The 18032-nt window shown below is 42.7% G+C and overlaps 1 protein-coding gene across 2 annotated transcripts in view; it reads left to right on the forward strand.

Annotated features, from left to right (window-relative positions):
* LOC115109153 (CREB-regulated transcription coactivator 1-like) overlaps nt 1-18032 on the forward strand; it is a 38039-nt gene that overhangs the window by 13352 nt on the left and 6655 nt on the right. The window contains exons 9-11 of one of the 2 annotated variants that reach the window (XM_029633783.2): nt 3387-3517; nt 7099-7317; nt 17682-17768. In XM_029633783.2, the coding sequence (XP_029489643.1) occupies nt 3387-3517; nt 7099-7317; nt 17682-17768 (437 nt within the window). The remainder of the gene's footprint in view (nt 1-3386; nt 3518-7098; nt 7318-17681; nt 17769-18032) is intronic. The other variant, XM_029633784.2, reaches the window with a different exon arrangement.

An 18032-nucleotide genomic window follows, 5' to 3' on the forward strand; every position in this document is an offset into this window, starting at 1 on the left:
TGGGGTCACTTAGAAATGTCTTTGTTTTTGAAAGAAAAGCAAAACAAATATTTGTCCATTTTAAAATAACATCAAATTGATCAGAGATACATTGTTAATGTTGTAAATGACTATTGTAGTTGGAAATTGATGATTTTTATGGATTATCTACATAGGTGTACAGAGGCCCATTATCAGCAACCATCTCTCCTGTGTTCCAATGGCACGTTGTGTTAGCTAATTCAAGTTTTTTTTTTTTTTAAAGGCTAATTGATCATTAGAATCATTTTGCAATTGTTAGCACAGCTGAAAACTTGTGCTGATTAAAGAAGCAATAAAACTGTCTTTCTTTAGACTATTTGAGTATCTGTAGCATCAGCTTCATTAAATAGCACTGTAAAATACCAGTTTCAACGTCAACTGTGAAGAGGCGACTCCAGGATGTTCTTCTGTCCAGTGTCTGTGTTCTTTTGCCCATTTTAATCTTTCCTTTTTATTTGCCAGTCTGAGATATATGGCTTTTTTTTGCAATTTTTCTTTGCAACTCTGCCTAGAAGGCCAGCATCCCGGAGTCGCCTCTTCACTGTTGACATTGAGACTGGTGTTTTGCGGGTACTATTTAATGAAGCTGCCAGTTGAGGACTTGAGGTGTCTTTTTCAAACTAGACACGCTAATGTACTTGTCCTCTTGCACAGTTGTGCACCGGTGCCTCCCACTCTTTCTATTCTGGTGAGTGCCAGTTTGCACTCTTCTGTGAAGGGAGCAGTACAGAGTGTTGTACGAGATCTTCAGTTTCTTGGCAATTTCTCGCATGGAATAGCCTTCATTTTTCAGAACTAGAATAGACTGACGAGTTTCAGAAGAAAGAGCTTTGTTTCTGTCCATTTTGAGCCTTTAATCGAACCCACGAATATTCCATTAAATCAACCGTTTCCAGCTACAATAGTCATTACAACATTAACAATGTGTACGCTGTATTTCTGATCAATTTGATATAATTTTAATGGACAAAACATGTGCTCTTCTTTAAAAAAACAAGGACATTTCTAAGTGACCCCAAACATGAATGGTAGTGTATATATAAATATTATTTATTTATTTGAAATTCTGATAATGTAACCAAGGATAATCTCTACGTGTTTTTAATTAACAAGCAAGTTCTGTATCAAAGTTAATTTTGTGATCCACTGTTTTACTGGTGGTTTATGTACGAAACCTTCCTGAACTCCATGCAGCACCATTTCTACCATTTGAGCAAGGAAACCAATTTTTTTTGGACATAACAGCCAAAAATCTAACTTTGGCAATTAGTCTACATGCAGAATAACCTGTTAACGTACACCATGCAGATATTACAATGGTAATCATGTGACACAACTATATTGTCTTTGTAAGGTGTTTCCCATTACCCTGCAAAATATTGCATCAAACTGCCTACAGACACTGGAGCTCCTTGAACGTCCTGGCTAGACTGTTTACATTTACATTTAAGTCATTTAGCAGACGCTCTTATCCAGAGCGACTTACAAATTGGTGCATTCACCTTATGACATCCAGTGGAGCAGCCACTTTACAATAGTGCATCTAAATCTTTTAAGGGGGGGGGGGGTGAGAGGGATTACTTTATCCTATCCTAGGTATTCCTTAAAGAGGTGGGGTTTCAGGTGTCTCCGGAAGGTGGTGATTGACTCCGCTGTCCTGGCGTCGTGAGGGAGTTTGTTCCACCATTGGGGGGCCAGAGCAGCGAACAGTTTTGACTGGGCTGAGCGGGAACTGTACTTCCTAAGTGGTAGGGAGGCGAGCAGGCCAGAGGTGGATGAACCTTCCCCGGGAGGAAGAGCAGCTCCGTCTTGCCGAGGTTCAGCTTGAGGTGGTGATCCGTCATCCACACTGATATGTCTGCCAGACATGCAGAGATGCGATTCGCCACCTGGTCGTCAGAAGGGGGAAAGGAGAAGATTAATTGTGTGTTGTCTGCATAGCAATGATAGGAGAGACCATGTGAGGTTATGACAGAGCCAAGTGACTTGGTGTATAGCGAGAATAGGAGAGGGCCTAGAACAGAGCCCTGGGGGACACCAGTGGTGAGAGCACGTGGTGAGGAGACGGATTCTCGCCACGCCACCTGGTAGGAGCGACCTGTCAGGTAGGACGCAATCCAAGCGTGGGCCGCGCCGGAGATGCCCAACTTGGAAAGGGTGGAGAGGAGGATCTGATGGTTCACAGTATCGAAGGCAGCCGATAGGTCTAGAAGGATGAGAGCAGAGGAGAGAGAGTTAGCTTTAGCAGTGCGGAGCGCCTCCGTGATACAGAGAAGAGCAGTCTCAGTTGAATGACTAGTCTTGAAACCTGACTGATTTGGATCAAGAAGGTCATTCTGAGAGAGATAGCGGGAGAGCTGGCCAAGGACGGCACGTTCAAGAGTTTTGGAGAGAAAAGAAAGAAGGGATACTGGTCTGTAGTTGTTGACATCGGAGGGATCGAGTGTAGGTTTTTTCAGAAGGGGTGCAACTCTCGCTCTCTTGAAGACGGAAGGGACGTAGCCAGCGGTCAGGGATGAGTTGATGAGCGAGGTGAGGTAAGGGAGAAGGTCTCCGGAAATGGTCTGGAGAAGAGAGGAGGGGATAGGGTCAAGCGGGCAGGTTGTTGGGCGGCCGGCCGTCACAAGACGCGAGATTTCATCTGGAGAGAGAGGGGAGAAAGAGGTCAGAGCACAGGTTAGGGCAGTGTGAGCAGAACCAGCGGTGTCGTTTGACTTAGCAAACGAGGATCGGATGTCGTCGACCTTCTTTTCAAAATGGTTGACGAAGTCATCTGCAGAGAGGGAGGAGGGGGAGGGGGAGGAGGATTCAGGAGGGAGGAGAAGGTTGCAAAGAGCTTCCTAGGGTTAGAGGCAGATGCTTGGAATTTAGAGTGATAGAAAGTGGCTTTAGCAGCAAGGTGTTTCCCACCCCCCTGTATCTGGAAAAAGATGCTGTTGAAATAACATGCACAGATAGCTGGCAGGAATATGGATGGCTCCACTTATTTATTTATGGCTCCTTGAGGATCTTTAGTTAAAATGCAGACTAGATTCTGAGGTAGTAGGTGAACCTGTTCACTACTGCAAACATTTCACAGAATGATTATGCGTCAAGTTTCACTAGAAACGCCATTTGTCAAGCTACTGAAAGCTAGATGGGTCGATGGATAGGTACTTTATTACTTAGTGATTGGTACTTACTTAGGGATTGGCATATGAGTGGATGCATGCATATAAACATATACAGCACACATCACTAGAAAATCTGTGTACAATGTAGTTGTGAAAAATCCCTGGCAATGTTACATTGCACAGCAATGCCCAGAATGAGTTTTGCTGTATTTCAGAGAAGAGCCACTGATGCCTGTCCTGTTGTCTTGGCAGGGATCCCAACCACCGCTCAGCCTACCGTGACGGCCCAGCGCAGGCAGTCCACCCTGGTCCCCCTAAACGCCAACCCACAGCAGTCACCGCAGCAGCTCTGCCCCACCCTATCGCCCCCTCTCAACATCCAGGTGAGAGGCTTTTTCTACGGTCGCATTCAGCAGTGATATTATTGAACTTTAACAGAGGTTGTAAACAAGTCATTTTTAACATAAAGATATCACTTTCAGTAAATCTCTTAACTAAAATGGGATTTTACCCTGATGTTTTTAAAGGGCCAAAAGCATGATGTAACATTTTGATGAATTAGATTGTTTAATCAACAAGGTAAATTCTGAGAGAGAAAGGTGCTGGAGTTTGCTAAACGGCTATGCAGACAAATGTATTTTCTCCACACAAACTTCAAAAGGAGAACTGGTAGTAGTGTTTTCAATTTATACTGAACTAAAAATTAACATTATATTTAAATCATTTAAGCCCTAATCTATGAATTTCACATGACTGGGAATACAGATATGCATCTGTTGGTCAAACATACCTTTTGACCATCATAGATCAGAAAAGTACCTGTGTCCACCACTTGCATCATGCAGCGCGACACATCTCCTTCACATAGAATTGATCAGGTAGTTGATTATGGCCTGTTGAATATAGTCCCACTCCTATTCAATGGCTGTGTGAAGTTGGTGGGAACTGCAACACACTGCCTCCCAAACATGGTCAATGGGTGACATGTCGTCTGGTGAATATGCAAGTCTTGGAAGAACTGGGACATTTTCTGCCTCCAGGAATTGTGTACAGATCCTTGCGACATGGGGATGTGCATTATCATGCTGAAACATGAGTTGATGGCAGCGGATGAATGGCACGACAATGGGCCTCAGGATCTCATCATGGTATCTCTGTGCATTCAAATTGCCATTGATGAAATGCAATTGTGTTCGTTGTCCATAGCTTTTGCCTGCCCATACCATAACTCCACTGCTTCCATGGGGCACTCTGTTCACTATGTTGCCATCAGCAAATCACTCGCCCACACAACGCCATACAGGACATGTGGACTGCGATTTGTAAGGCTGGTTAGACGTACTGCCAAATTCTCTAAAATGAATTTGGAGGCAGCTTATGGTAGAGAAATTAACATTTCAATTCTCTGGCAACTGCTCTGGTGGACATTCCTGCAGTCAGCATGCCAATTGTACTCTCCCTCAACTTGAGAGATCTGTGGTTTTGTGTTGTGTGGCACATTTTAGTGGCCTTTCATTTTCCCCAGCAGAAGGTGCACCTGTGTCAGGATCATGCTGTTTAATCATCTTCTTGATATGCCACACCTCCCAGGTGGATGGATTATCTTGGCAAAGAAGAAATGCTCACTATCAGGGATGTAAACATTTCAGTGAAATAAGATTTTTGTGAACTTTAATTTCAGCTCATGAAACATGGTACGTTGGTACCAACTTTACATGTTGCGTTCATATTTTTGTTCAGTGTATATAATAATGATTTGGTGGGTGATGTATATTTGCCCTATTTCAATACGCATGTGTGAATTGAAAATGTGTTTTGCACATCTCAACTATTCCTAAGACGCCCTTCAGAGAGTTGGGTCATGTCCAGGGTCTGCATTTCACCTTGTTGGCTCGGGGATTCGAACTAGCAACCTTTTGGTTACTGAACCAACGCTCTAACTGCTATTCTACCTGCTGCCCTATATACATGGCTAAATCCCTATGTGAGATGAGCAAATGATGCCTACCAGGTGTAGTTTGGCCTTGTTTCCTGGAATGACTCAGCTAGCTAAGAGGTCGACCGATTATGATTTTTCAACGCCAATACCGGTTATTGGAGGACAAAAAAAAGCCGATGCCGATTTTTAAAAAAAATGTAGTTGAAATAATAATTACAACAATACTGAATGAACACTTATTTTAACTTAATATAATACATCAATAAAATCTATTTGGCCTCAAATAAATAATTGAACATGTTCAATTTGGTTTAAATAATGCAAAAACAAAGTGTTGGAGAAGAAAGTAAAAGTGCAAAATGTGCCATGTAAAAAAAGCTAACTTTTAATTAAGTTCCTTGCGCAGAACATGAGAACATATGAAAGCTGGTGGTTCCTTTTAACATGAGGCTTCAATATTCCAAGGTAAGAGGTTTTAGGTTGTAGTTATAGTATTTATAGGACTATTTCTCTCTCTACCATTTGTATTTCCTATACCTTTGACTATTGGATGTTCTTATAGGCACTTTAGTATTGTCAGTGTAACAGTATAGCTTCCGTCCCTCTCCTCGCTCCTCCCTGGGCTCGAACCAGGAACACAACGACAACAGCCACCCTTGAAGCAGCGTTACCCATGCAGCGTTACCCATGCAATTCTCAGAGCGAGTGACGTTTGAAACGCTATTAGCGCGCACCCTGCTAACTAGCTAGCCATTTCACACCGGTTACACTAGCCTCATCTCGGGAGTTGATAGGCTTGAAGTCATAATTGGCGCAATGCTTGACGCACAAGAGCTGCTGGCAAAACACACGAAAGTGCTGTTTGAATGAATGCTTACGAGCCTGCTGCTGCCTACCACCGCTCAGTCAGATACTTGTATGCTTGTATGCTCAGTCAGATTATATGCAACGCAAGACACGCTAGATAAACTAGTAATATCATCAACCATGTGTCATTAACGAGTGATTATGATTGATTGTTTTTATAAGACAAGTTTAATGCTAGCTAGCAACTTACCTTGGCTTACTGTATTTGCGTAACAGGCAGTCTCCTTGTGGAGTGCAATGAGAGGCAGGTGGTTATAGCGTTGGACTAGTTAACTGTAAGGTTGCAAGATTGGATCCCCCGTGCTGACAATGTGAAAATATGTCATTCTGCCCCTGAACGAGGCAGTTAATCCACCGTTCCTAGGCCGTCATTGAAAATAAGAATGTGGTTTTAACTGACTTGCCTAGTCACATAAAGATTAAATAAAGGTGTTAAAAAAAAAATCTGTTTCCAAAAATACTGATTTCCAATTGTTATGAAAACTTGAAATAGGCCCTAATTAATCGGCCATTCCGATTAGTCGGTCGACCTCTACTCCAGAGTAATTTGGAGCTTTCAATTGCTCGAGGAAGGCATAACATCCCAAACAATGCTCAGTGTGCGACGCTTTAAAATATGAAACGATAACCTTTCTCTGCCCATAGCACCAGTATCTAATGTTTGTTTTGTCTATGAACTGAGAATTTTTCTATAACGTATTAAAGCCTTTGCGTCGCTGGGTGAAAACAAGATATTTAGCTACTCTTGTAATATATTGAAATGGATGCGCAGTAAAAGGTGATTCATTAATTTTTATCAGTCTTCATCTTGGTGCTATATTCTAGATATAGGTAATGTATATTTTTCCACTTTATTTTTTATAGTACACTTGGGAAGATGATGCTAACATTTAGGCATTTTAAGTATTATTTGAGCCAACATCAGTTTTGGCAGTTTGCCAGCAAAGAGCAGTGCGGTAGGTAACTAATTGGATGTTATGTAATTGTTTCACCTCAGTTACCCAAGTTGGTTAGCAAGCTTTCTTAAATTATTTACAGTTTTAAAGTTACCAAACGTTCTTATGTTATTTTGCTAGCTACTGTAACCCTGTTGTAAGTGTTGAATTCCTCGTTTTCAGGTTAAGTTCAAGCTTTTTTCTCTTCCTGTATCGTTAACAGGCAATGGCGATGGACGCCTTGACTCTGGAGCAGCAGCTATCCCAGTATGCCTTCTTTAGCCAGCTGACAGCGCAGTCCCAGGCCCAAGTGCTCAATGACCTGCAGCAGCAAGCCCTGCCCCAGGGCATCAGGCTAATTACCCTGGCCACCACCACTGCCTCCACAGCCACCCAGTCCTCCCCAGTCAGCCAGATCGCGACGACTGTCAACATCAACTCGGTGAGTCGCACGCTCTGTAGACCAATGACACGGTGGAAAACTGAGCTGACAAGATCCAAGAAAAAGCCAGTGTTGTAGTCCTTGTTTTGATGAGACTTACCATGGACTTTTTGTATGGTGCTCTACACGGTGAAACGCTTTTGCTTGTGACATTGGAGGTGGGATTGTTGCTAAGTGTAAGTAGATTAGCCTTTTCCACAAGAGTATGGGAGGTGACATTACCAGTAGTAATTCTCATGATTTTTGAGACCGCTGTTTCAGTCAGAACAATTGTCTAGATCAGTGGATCCCAAACTTTTTTATGGTCCTGTACCCGTTCAAACATTCAACCTACAGCTGCGTACTCCCTCTAGCACCAGGGTCCGCACACTCTCAAATATTATTTTTTTGCCATCATTGTAAGCCTGCCACACGCACACTATACAATACATTTATTAAACAAAGAATGAGTGAGTTTTTGTCACAACCTGGCTTGTGGGAAGTGACAGAGCTTTTATAGGACCAGGGCACAAATAAATAATTATTATATTTGCTCTTTATTTAATGTCTTACATATAAAAACTTATTTGTTCAACAAGAATTTTGAATAACTCACCACAGGTTAATGAGAAGGGTGTGCTTGAAAGGATGCACATAACTCTGCAATGTTGGGTTGTATTGGAGAGAGTCTCCGTCTTAAATAATTTTCCACACAGTCTGTGCCTGTATTTAGTTTTCATGCTAGTGAGGGCCGAGAATCCACTCTCTCACATAGGTACGTGGTTGCAAAGGGCATCAGTGTCTTAACAGCACGATTTGCCAAGGCAGGATGCTCTGAGCTCAGCCCAATCCAGAAATCTGGCAGTGGCTTCTGATTTTAAATTAAATTTTCACAGAATGCAATTTCGATGAGGCTCTCTTGTTGACTTGGACTGGAGGCAGGGCATGAAAGGGATAACGAATTCAGTTGTTTGTGTCATCCGTTTTGGGAAAATACCTGCGTAAATGCTTACCCAACTCACTCAGGTGCTTCGCTATATCACATTTGACATTGTCTGTAAGCTTGTTCATTTTCCCACAAATCAAACAATGATGGAAAGAACTGTGTGTTGTCCTTGTTAATCCAGACAGAAAAGAGCTCCAACTTCTTAATCATAGCCTCAGTTTTGTCCCGCACATTGAATATAGTTGCAGAGAGTCCCTGTAATCCTAGATTCTGATTATTCGGGTGAGAAAAAACATCACCCAGAAAGGCCAGTCGTGTGAGAAACTCGTCATCATGCAAGTGGTCAGACAAGTGAAAATTATGGTCAGTAAAGAGCTTTAAGCTTGTTTATCAATAAAAAAACATGTTAATACTTTGCCCCCTGATAAGCATCGCACTTCTGCATGTTGTAAAAGCGTTACATGGTCACTGCCCATATCATTGCATAATGCAGAAAATACACAAGAGTTCAGGGGCCTTGCTTTTTCACTGTTGTGTCCAAAACATCTTTCAAGCTGTCAGGCATTCCCTTGGCAGCAAGAGCCTCGGTGGAAGCTGCAGTGTACACAAGTGGTGTCGGGAGGAACTACTTGCACGCGCGTTACCACTCCACTGTGTCTCCCTGTCATGGCTTTAGTGCCATCAGTCCAGATACAAACACATCTTGACCACAAGTCCATTTGATGTCACAAAGCGGTCCAGTACTCTAAAAATATCCTCTTCTGTTATTCTGGTTTGCAGAAGAGGATGTCTTCCTTAATCGACCCCTCCATGTAGTGAATCTGTTATTCAGTGCGTTTGCATGGGCTAATAGCAGTAAGCCCAAATATTTATTTTATTTTATTACCTTTTTTTTATACTTCAAGGTGTTTTCATACATTCAAAAAATACTTTTCTAGTAATAAGAGTAGGAAAGCGGTCATGCGTTTGGACAATTAATACATTGCAGTAAATAAAAGCTTGTCAATCTTGTCCAGTCTACACAAACCGGTGTGCGCCATGACCAATCATATCTACAGTAGCCCTATATGCAAATAGGCCATTGCCATACTAGCCTCTGCAATTCACTTATTAGAAAGCTGTCGCAAAAGCCACAATACACCTGAATGGTTTCCTGTAAATACCTGAATGATTTCCTGTAAATACCACGGGACTCGTCTTACTTTCTGGGAACTTTAAATCTCTCCCTCAGTTGCCTAATGTATACACATCACCAACAGCTACAACAACAACCACTTCAACACATGTTAGGGACAGTTTGGTCCAACTCAAGGTGTCATAAAAAAATGCACTCCGAAAGGTAAAAAATATCTCACATCACACTTCCCTTGTACTGTAAAATAAATTACACACCCTACCCCCTCATATAGATTAACTCCAAAATAATATTTACGACCACAAATAACTAACTGTAGCGACCCTGTGGATATCGACTTTGCCAATTCAACCAACATGCTCTTGTGGCACAGTTGATGCCACGAAGATTTGAAATGACCCTGTCTTTCAAAGATAATTTGTAAAAATCTAAATTGCACAGATCTTCATTGTAAAAAGATTTCAACACTGTTTCCCATGCTTGTTCAATGAACCATAAACAATTAATGAACATGCACCTGTGTAAACGTCTTTAAGACACTAACAGCTTACAGACAGTAGGCAATTTAAGTCACAGTTATAAAAACTTAGGACACTAAAGAGGCCTTTCAACTGACTCTGGAAATCAGCGAAAGAATGATGCCCAGGGTCCCTGCTCATCTGCATGAATGTGCCTTAGGCATGCTGCAAGGTGGCATGAGGACTGCAGATGTGGCCAGGGCAATAAATTGCAATGTCCGTACTGTGAGACGCCTAAGACAGGGAGACAGGACGGACAGCTGATCGTCCTGGCAGTGGCAGACCACGTGTAACAACACCTGCACAGGATCGGTACATCCGAACATCACACCTGCGGGACAGGTACAGGATGGAAACAACTGCCCGAGTTACACCAGGAACGCACAATCCCTCCATCAGTGCTCAGACTGTCCACAATAGGCTGAGAGAGACTGGACTGGGGGCTTGTAGGCCTGTTGTAAGGCAGGTCCTCATCAGATATCACCGGCAACAACGTCACCTATGGGTACAAACCCACTGTCACTGGACCAGTCAGGACTGGCACAAAGTGCTCGTCACTAACAAGTCGCGGTTTTGTCTCACCAGGGGTGATGGTCGGATTCGCGTTTATCGTTGAAGGAATGAGCGTAACACCGATGCCTGTACTCTGGAGTGGGATCAATTTGGAGGTGGAGGGTCCGTCATGGTCGGGGTCGGTGTGCCACAGCGTCATCGGACTGAGCTTGTCATTACAGGCAATCTCAACGCTGTGCGTTACAGGGAAGACATCCTCCATCATGTGGTACCCTTCCTGCAGGCTCATCCTCATTCTCCAGCATGACAATGCCACCAGCCATACTGCTCGTTCTGTGCGTGATTTCCTGCAAGACAGGAATGTCAGTGTTCTGCAGCGAAGAGCCCGGATCTCAATCCCATTGAGCACGCCTGGGACCTATTGGATCGGCGGGAGAGGGCTAGGGCCATTCCCCCCCAGAAATGTCCGGGAACTTGCAGGTGCCTTGGTGGAAGAGTGCGGTACCATCTCACAGCAATAATTGGCACATGTGGTGCAGTCCATGAGGAGGAGATGCACTGTAGTACTGAGTATCTGGTGGGGCCACCAGCTGCATTGACTTTATGTTTTGATTTTGACGACACATTCCATGTCTGTGGAACTTGTTCAGTTTGTCTTTTGTTGAGTCTTGTTATGTTCATAAAAATATTTACACATGTTAAGTTTGCTGAAAAATAAATGCAGTGGACAGTGAGAGGACGTTTCTTTTTTTTGCTGAGTTTATACATACAACAACTTTTCCAACAACATGTTTCTGTGCCAATGCACCACACAACCAATCAAACAAAGCATACTGACTTTGGGCACCTAAATATTATGGTTGGTGTTTTCAACACCAGAATATATAGACTCAATCTCGACAAACAGAAAATACGTCCCTCCCTACAGTAACTTGTAGTCCTACCTAGTATTGAAGGCTTGACACATGCATGAGAGCATCAGCTGTTCCGTATGACTGTGTGATCACGCTCTCCGTAGCTAATGTGAGTAAGACCTTTAAACAGGTCAGCATTCACAAGGCCGCAGGGCTAGACGGATTGCTGGGACGTGTACTCCAAGCATGCGCTGACCAACTCGGCCAGCAGCATACCACCCTTCATACCACTGCTGGCTTGCTTCTGAAGCTAAGCAGGGTTGGTCCTGGTCAGTACCTGGATGGGAGACCAGATGCTGCTGGAAGTGGTGTTGGAGGGCCAGTAGGAGGCACACTTTCCTCTGGTCTAAAAAATATCCCAATGCCCCAGGGCAGTGCCCTGTGTAGGGTGCTGTCCTTCAGATGGGATGTGAAACGGGTGTCCTGACTCTGAGGTCATTAAAGATCCCATGGCACTTATCGTAAGAGTAGGGGTGTTAACCCTGGTGTCCTGGCTAAATTCCCAATCTGGCCCTCAAACCATTAACGGTCACCTAATAATCCCCAGTTTAAAATTGGCTCATTCATCCCTCTCCCCTGTAACTATTCCCCAGGTCGTTGCTGTAAATGAAAACGTGTTCTCAGTCAACTTACCTGGTAAAATAAATAAAACTCAAGTGTCTACACTGACATTTTCAACCTCTCCCTGATGAGTCTGTAATACCAACATGTTTTAAGCAGACCAGCATAGTCCTTGTGCTTAAGGACACAAAGGTAACCTGTTTAAATGACTACCGACCTGTAGCACTCACGTCTGTAGCCATGAAGTGCTTTGAAAGGCTTGTCATGGCTCACATCAACACCATTATCCCAGAAACCCTAGACCCACTCCAATTTGCATACCGCACCAACAGATCCACAGATGACGGAATCTATCTTTCACTCAACACTGCCCTTTCCCACCAGGGCAAAAGGAACACCTATGTGAGAATGCTATTCATTGACTACAGCTCAGCGTTCAACACCATAGTGCCCTCGAAGCTCATCACTGATCTAAGGACCCTGGGACTAAACACCTCCCTCTGCAACTGGATCCTGAACTTCCTGATGGGCCACCCCCAGGTAGGTTACAACTAGAGGTTGACCGATTTATGACCGATTTTATTGGAGGACCACAAAAGCAGATACCGATTTTAATTGATTTTTTGTTTTTCATTCAAAAACGATTTATTAATTTATATGTATATATATTTATTGCAATAATGACAATGACAACAATACTGAATGAACCTTGTTATTTTAACTTATATAAAATCTATTTAGTCTCAAATAAATAATGAAACATGTTCAATTTGGTTTAAATAATGTAAAAACAGTGTTTGAGAAAAAAGTAAAAGTTAACCTAGTAATATCAACCATGTGTAGTTAACTAGTTATTATGTGAGGTTTTTTATACGATAAGTTTAATGCTAGCTAGCAACTTACCTTGGCTCCTTGCACCCACAAGGTCCTTTTGACGCTGCACTCATGTAACAGGTGGTCAGCCTGCCACGCAGTTTCCTCGTGGATTTTAATGTAATTGGCCATAATCGGCGCCCAAAAAGGCAGATTACCGATTGTTATGAAAACTTGTAATCAGCCATGCCTGAATCGGTCAACCTCTAGTAACAACATGTCTGCCACGCTGATCCTCAACACGGGAGCCCCTCAGGGATGTATGCTCTGTTCACTCACGACTGCACGGCCAGGCACGACTCCAACACCAAGTTTTCTGATGACACAAAAGTGGTAGGCCTGATCACCGACAACGATGGGACAGCCTATAGGGAGGAGGTCGGACACCTGGCCATTTTGGTGCCAGGACAACAACCTCTCCCTCAACGTGATATAGACAAAGGAGATAATTGTGGACTACAGGAAAAAGAGGACCGAGCACGCCCCCATTCTCATCGACGGGGCTGGAGTGGAGCAGGTTGAGAGGTTGAAGTTCCTTGGTGTCCACATCACCAACAAACTATCATGGTCCAAATACATCAAGACAGTCGTGGTTGCATCACTGCCTGCTATGGCAACTGCTCGGCCTCCAATTACAGAGGGTACTGTGCACGGCCCAGTACATCACTGGGGCCAAGCTTCCTGCCATCCAGGACCTCTATACCAGGTGGTGTCAGAGGAAAGCCCTAAATTGTCAGACTCCAGCCACCCTTGTCGTAGATTGTTCTCTCTGCTACTGCATGGCAAGCAGTACCGGAGCGCCAAGTCTAGGACCAAGAGGATTCTTAAGTTTCTACTACCCCCCCCCCCCCCCCCCAAGACTCTGAAAAACAGAGAAGCAGCAGCGTTATCTATGCATATTCAGTTTAACTCTACCTGTATGAACATATTACCTTGACTTGCCAGTGCCCCCACACATTGACTCTGAATCGGTACTTATTGTATACAGTTGAAGTCGGAAGTTTACATACACCTTAGCCAAATACATTTCAACTCAGTTTTTCACAATTCCTGACATTTAATCCTAGTAAAAATCCCTTGTCTTAGGTCAGTTAGGATCACCACTTTACTTTAAGAATGTGAAATGTCAGGAGAATAGTAGTGATTTTATTTCAGCTTCCATTTCTTTTATCACATTCCCAGTGGGTCAGAAGTTTACGTACACTCAATTAGTATTTGGTAGCATTGCCTTTAAATTGTTTAGCTTTTGTCAAATGTTTTGGGTAGCCTTCCCACAATATGTTGGGTGAATTTTGGCCCATTCCTCCTGACCGAGCTGGGGTAACCAAGTCAGGTTTGTAGGCCTCCTTGCTCGCGCACACTTTTTCAGTTCTGCCCACACATTTTCTATTTTCTATATGCTTGGGGTCATTGCCCATTTGGAAGACCCATTTGCGACCAAGTTTTAACTTCCTGACTGATGTCTTGAGATTTTGCTTCAATATATCCACATAATTTTCCATCCTCATGATGCCGTCTATTTTGTGAAGTCCACCAGTCCCTCTTGCAGCAAAGCACCCCTACAACATGATGCTAGCACCCCGTGCTTCACGGTTGGGATGGTGTTCTTCGGCTTTCTAGCCACCCCCTTTTTCCTCCAACCATAACGATGGTCATTATGGCCAAACAAATCTATTTTTGTTTCATCACACCAGAGGACATTTCTCCAAAAAGTATGATCTTTGTCCCCATGTGCAGTTGCAAACCGTAGTCTGGCTTTGTTATGGCGGTTTTGGAGCAGTGGCTTCTTCCTTGCTGAGCGACCTTTCAGGTTATGTTGATATAGGACTTTGCTGTGGATATAGATACTTTTGGATCTGTTTCCTCCAGCATCTTCACAAGTTCCTTTGCTGCTGTTCTGAGATTGATTTGCACTTTTCGCACTAAGGTACGTTCAACTCTAGGAGACAGAACGCGTCTCCTTCCTGAGCGGTATGACGGCTTCGTGGTGTTTACATGGTGTTTACACTTGCGTACTATTGTTTGTACAGATGAACGTGGTACCTTCAGGTGTTTGGACATTTTTCCCAAGGATGAACCAGGCTTGTGGAGGTCTACAGATTATTATTATTATTATTTTTATTTTTGTTTTTGAGGTCTTGGCAGATTTTCCCATGATGTCAAGCAGAGAGGCACTGAGTTTGAAGGTAGGCCTTGAAATACATCCACAGGTACACCTCCAATTGACTCAAATGATGTCAATTAGCCTATCAGAAAGCCATGACATCATTTTTAGGAATTTTCCAAGCTGTTTAAAGGCACAGTCAACTTCTGACCCACTGGAATTGTGATACAGTGAAACAATCTCTGTAAGCAATTGTTGGAAAATTACTTGTCATGCACAAAGTAGATGTCCTAACTGACTTAACAAAACTATAGTTTTTTAACAAGACATTTGTGGATTGGTTGAAAAACTAGTTTTAATGACTCCAACCAAAGTGTATGTAATCTTCTGACTTTAGCCTCGCTACTGTTATTTTACTGCTGCTCTTTAATTGTTTACTTTTATTTTCCATTTTTTACTTATACAATTTTTTTACTTAACCCATTTTTCTTAACTTCTTAAAGCATTGTTGGGTAAGGGCTTTTAAGTAAGCATTTCACCTGTTGTATTCTGCGCATATGACAAATAAATAAAATTGGATTTGACTGTCTTCGAATGTCATTCTACTTTTTGGTCTTATGTAACAGATGTTTCTTTCTGTTCGTGAAATGTCCGCTTGACAGTTTGAAAGCTTTTTATTTGACAGTTAAAAAGACTCATTACATTATTTATTTTTAGCACTGGGATTGCACAATAGTTGGACTTATTTCCATTCTAGTCTCTTTTTTCTTTTACATAAATACATATACAATTACATACTGTAGCTACAGACACAGAGATGCTTGACCTCCAAATGAGTGTGAGGGAGTTCTTACAACCTTGTTTTGGCTGGGCTGTAGCTTCAAGTATTCTGTTGATGTTTGGTGCTGATGGTGAACCATTATGTTGGGGTGGCAGGTTGCCTAGTGGTTAGAGCATTGGACCAGTAACTGGAAGGTTGTATGATTGAATCCCTGAGCTGACAAGGTAAAACTCTGCCCCTGAACAAAGCAGTTAACCATTAACTGTTCCCTGGTAGGCCGTCATTGTAAATACAAATTTGTTCTTAACTGACTTGCCTAGTTACATTTTTTTATTATTAAATACATAGTGCACAACTTTTGCGGTTAGATTCCCATGTACTGAATAAGAATACAAGTTAAATGAGTTTCCATCTCATTTTCAACTCTAGACGAACTGATGGTTTACCACAAAATGTTGCGTAGGTATAGTGAATGTGCCCATTCTGGTATTTGCACGTGTGCTCCAGCCAACAGCTCGCAGATACAGTGCAGTTAAAGCCGGCTAGATAATTTGTCTAACAGCAGCCAAGCATCATTGTCACATAAGACCCTCAGTATTTATTGAAAGGAGCATCAAGCTCATCACATTTACATTTACATTTAAGTCATTTAGCAGACGCTCTTATCCAGAGCGACTTACACCTTGCACTTTCACCACCCAGTGAAGTTCATCATATTTCATCTGTAGCCTAATAAACTGCATGCTTTCTCATGTCTTGACCTTTTTTATCCGACATGAACTTTACTCGCATGAAATGGTTGAATGGAATTATATTTTGGACAGACGTGCGCATGTATACATGTAGCCTAATCAGATGAACATTGTGATTGGTTGTGTTTATGCCACATATAAATACATTTTAAAAAGTGAAATGGTAAATATTTTGGGTATATTGAAGTGTTAGGTTCTAGGTGCATGAGGAATAGCAGCTCAGATTGGAGGCAGTGCACTCCTTAAGCTTTCCTGAATAACTGGGCCAGCCAGGAGCATGTGGGGCCACATTATTATAGTACATCTTGGGAGAGTGAGGATCTGCAACAGGACATCTCCACATCAGAAGTAAAGATACAGCCAGATTGGCCTGCTGCTGTGCCTTTTTAGACCTTGTTAAACAGTTGAGTAAACCCACAACTCATCCAAATGGAATGAAACATTAAAATCACAGGGCTTCTGCGCTGTTATTCAAATTATATTTTCACTGCAGCCTTGAGTAGAATTTTTTACTATTGAAAACAATAATTAAATTATTGTGTAGCCTGTCAGCCTACTCATCCAGACTGACATTAAATTCTCCCAGCAGCTAGCTAGCTACAAGGCTCTGCTTTTTTTTAGCTTGCTAAATAAATAAATATTAGTTAAGCTAGCCTATTAGCCACGTTATGACATGATCATTGCCTTGTCGAGTTTGATTGGTTTGAGATTCCCAGACTTTTTGTATTTTCGTCCAATCGTTATGAGTGAGTGCCAACTGAATGGCAAGCAGCAAATAATGTAGCTTGCCAGCTGTGATTTACAACCGAACAGCAATATTTAGTGGATTACCAAGCAATGTATTGGGGCATTAATCTATTCTGCCAACAATGTCAGACTATAAGCAATGGAGTTTTGACTCAAATGGAGCCTATTTTTAAAACCTTTTATGAAGTTGGTGAATTTGATATTTTGGGCTGATAATTGTTTTTTTCCATACAGTATCTGCCAAGTAGCTAAAATGGTGTCAGTTGCACTTTAAGAGCTGTACAGTCTCTTTACTCAAGTTTATTTTGTTGGATTGCGTTTCCTGCTTGTCAATACCTTGACTGTTAATACCCAGTGAAATTCTAGCTCCTACAAGGTTTGGTTCACTGGTCCCCTTCAGCAGTGGCTGTTTTTTTGGGGAGTGAACTGGTCTGTGATTTAGATGGTGTAAGAGCCCACCTTAGACTCTTGGGCCCTTTCTGAGTGCTCTGTGTCTAGGATTATGGAACTCTGCACCGGTTAACACTCTTCCCTCCAACAGTACCGCAATCAGACTGGCTCTCCGGCCAATCAGTCTCCAACCTCCCCAGTCTCCAATCAAGGCTTCTCCCCTGGCGGCTCGCCTCAAGTAAGGGCGAAACCACCAAGATGCTTTGTTGGGGAGGGTTTTTTGCCAAAAATTGGCTGTAATTGGTCTAGCTGCTGCTCATCCCAGCCTCTCACTCCCCTCCATGGTGTCAGCAATCACACCCCCATCTCCTCTCCTCCAGACCACTGCTCGCTGTCTGCTTATCATATTGGCTCAGGTCTTTGAGTGTTGTCGCATAGCAGCTTTTTGTGTTTTTGCTTGAACCCAATATACACGGAGTGTGCAAAACATTAAGAACACCTT

The sequence above is a fragment of the Oncorhynchus nerka genome, linkage group LG25 (assembly GCF_034236695.1).
Source record: "Oncorhynchus nerka isolate Pitt River linkage group LG25, Oner_Uvic_2.0, whole genome shotgun sequence".
Lineage (NCBI taxonomy): Eukaryota > Metazoa > Chordata > Actinopteri > Salmoniformes > Salmonidae > Oncorhynchus > Oncorhynchus nerka.